Genomic DNA, 2022 nt, shown 5'->3' with positions numbered 1-2022 from the left:
TCAAAGAGTGGACTGATACTGTGAAGTCAGCGTTTGCACAATCTGTGTCAAAGTTCAAATCTGTGAAGTTCTGTCCAGATTCAGATGCATGGAAAGCGTCTGAGAGAAAGATCAGAGAGATGTTACTGAATGAAAATGTGATTGTAGTACCTGATAAAGACAGTGGTGCTTTATCAGTGGCTGGTCCTGTTAGTGATGTCAACAGACTGGAGAAATCTCTTTCTGAAATTATTAACAAGATTGCCAAAACGATCCACAGAGAGAAATCAAGTAAAACCGAAGAGATCAAAGTGTCACCATCAGTTTTCCATCTGCTGTGTCAAGATGGCCTCATGGACAAACTTCTACTTGTGTATCCAGAACTCAAATTGGCACCAGAGAGTCCTAATCTGAAAATAACTGGTTTAGGGGAAGAGATTAATGCAGCAAACAAAGTTATATTTGATGCAGTACTTGCATTAAAACGACAGAATCTGGAAGTAGATAAAGATGTGCTTGAACTGTTGAAGGATGAGCAACAAGAGGAGCTTACAGATGCTCTCCTCACATCTCATCGAATAAACGCAGCGTTTGAAATCAGTGGAAACAGGGTGCAGCTCCTTGCTGTTTCTGACAGAGATCTGTCTCATGCTCAGGACCATCTAGGACAGCTGTTAACAACTCAGTACATTAATGTTGAAGACAGTAATGTCCTGAAGAAGCCAGAGTGGCAGCAGCTGGTCAGTCACTTAGAGCAGGCTAACAGTGAGCCATGCAGAACTCGAATCAACACAACTGCTCAACAAGTCGTGGTGTCAGGCTACAAGGATAGTGCCATAAAGGTTCAGCATCAGCTTGGTGTCTTCTTAACACAGAACGCTCACATTGAAGAAACTGTTGTGGTCAAAGCTAATGCTGTCGTTAAATACTTGGAAGAGTTCAACACATCTTGGATGGAGAAAGTGAAAGACAAGGTGAGAGTGTCCTACAGAAATGAGGCCATCTGTCTGAGTGGATCCAGAGTGAATGTGACACATTGCAAGACTGTGGTTGAAGGTGCCGTCTCTGCTGTAGTCTTTGACAATCTGAATGTCTTCAAACCTGGAGTGAAGAAGCTCTTCCAGGAAAATGAAGCTTATTTTTCCACAATCAAAACTAAAACTGGTTGCCTGGTTCAACTAGTTGATAAGCCAGGTGGTGGACAAGACAACGTTAAACAAGTACCAACACCTTTATACCAACTTAAGATGCCTGGAGGAGTAGAAATCGCTGTTTACAAGGCAGATATGTGCAGTTACCCAATGCAGGCAGTTGTGAGTCCATTTAATCAAGACTTGAAACACAGTACTGGTCTTGCAGCAGCACTTTTGAAGGCTGCCGGCCCTCAGTTACAAGATGAATTTTACAAAATGAAAAAAACAAAGGGTCAACTCAAGCCAGGAGACTGTGTCATAACTGATGCAGGAGGAACACTTTGTTGCCAAAAGGTCATCCATGCTGTGGCACCCAAGTATGAAAAACCACAGCAAGCTTCAGCTCAGTTGAACAAAGTTGTTAAAGGAAGCTTAGAAGCCGCTGAAAACCACGGATGCATCTCAGTAGCTCTTCCATCTATTGGCAGAGGAATGCGCTGCTTTCCCCTCAAGCAGTGTGAACTCACCATTGTCAAAGCAGTGAAGGAGTACTGTTATGAGAACTATGATGACATCATCTTGCAGAAGATCCATTTCGTGAACAATGACGACATTGCTGTTCAGGATATGGTGGCTGCTGTCAGGCAGGAGTTTGGAAACCTTAGTGACACTCATTCTCAACAAACTCCTCATCTCACTGCTCCCACACAATCAGTATCACAGTCTACTGGATCTGACCTGTGTCTGAATCCTGTGCAGACCAAAGAAGGCGTGGACATCGTTCTTACAAAGGGAAACCTAGAAGCTTCCACGGTAATTCAGATTTTGGCTGTTTATATCTAATTAAAGTGAATAATAAATAAATAAATTAAGAGGCAAATTGTCCAGTACAGGAACCAACGACTGCATG

The 2022-nt window shown here is 42.8% G+C and overlaps 1 protein-coding gene across 1 annotated transcript in view; it reads left to right on the top strand.

Moving 5' to 3' along the window:
• The first annotated feature begins 119 nt into the window (after window positions 1-119).
• Window positions 120-2022, top strand: part of LOC102195025 (poly [ADP-ribose] polymerase 14-like) — a 10467-nt gene continuing 8564 nt past the window's right edge. The window contains exon 1 of the mRNA XM_013911752.1: window positions 120-1925. Coding sequence (XP_013767206.1) covers window positions 120-1925 — 1806 coding nt within the window. The remainder of the gene's footprint in view (window positions 1926-2022) is intronic.

Source organism: Pundamilia nyererei, unplaced genomic scaffold (genome assembly GCF_000239375.1).
Source record: "Pundamilia nyererei isolate P.nyererei 1_Seehausen unplaced genomic scaffold, PunNye1.0 scaffold00071, whole genome shotgun sequence".
Classification (NCBI taxonomy): domain Eukaryota; kingdom Metazoa; phylum Chordata; class Actinopteri; order Cichliformes; family Cichlidae; genus Pundamilia; species Pundamilia nyererei.
Note: the sequence above shows the minus strand (reverse complement) of the source record. Positions and strands in the feature narration are given on the sequence as shown.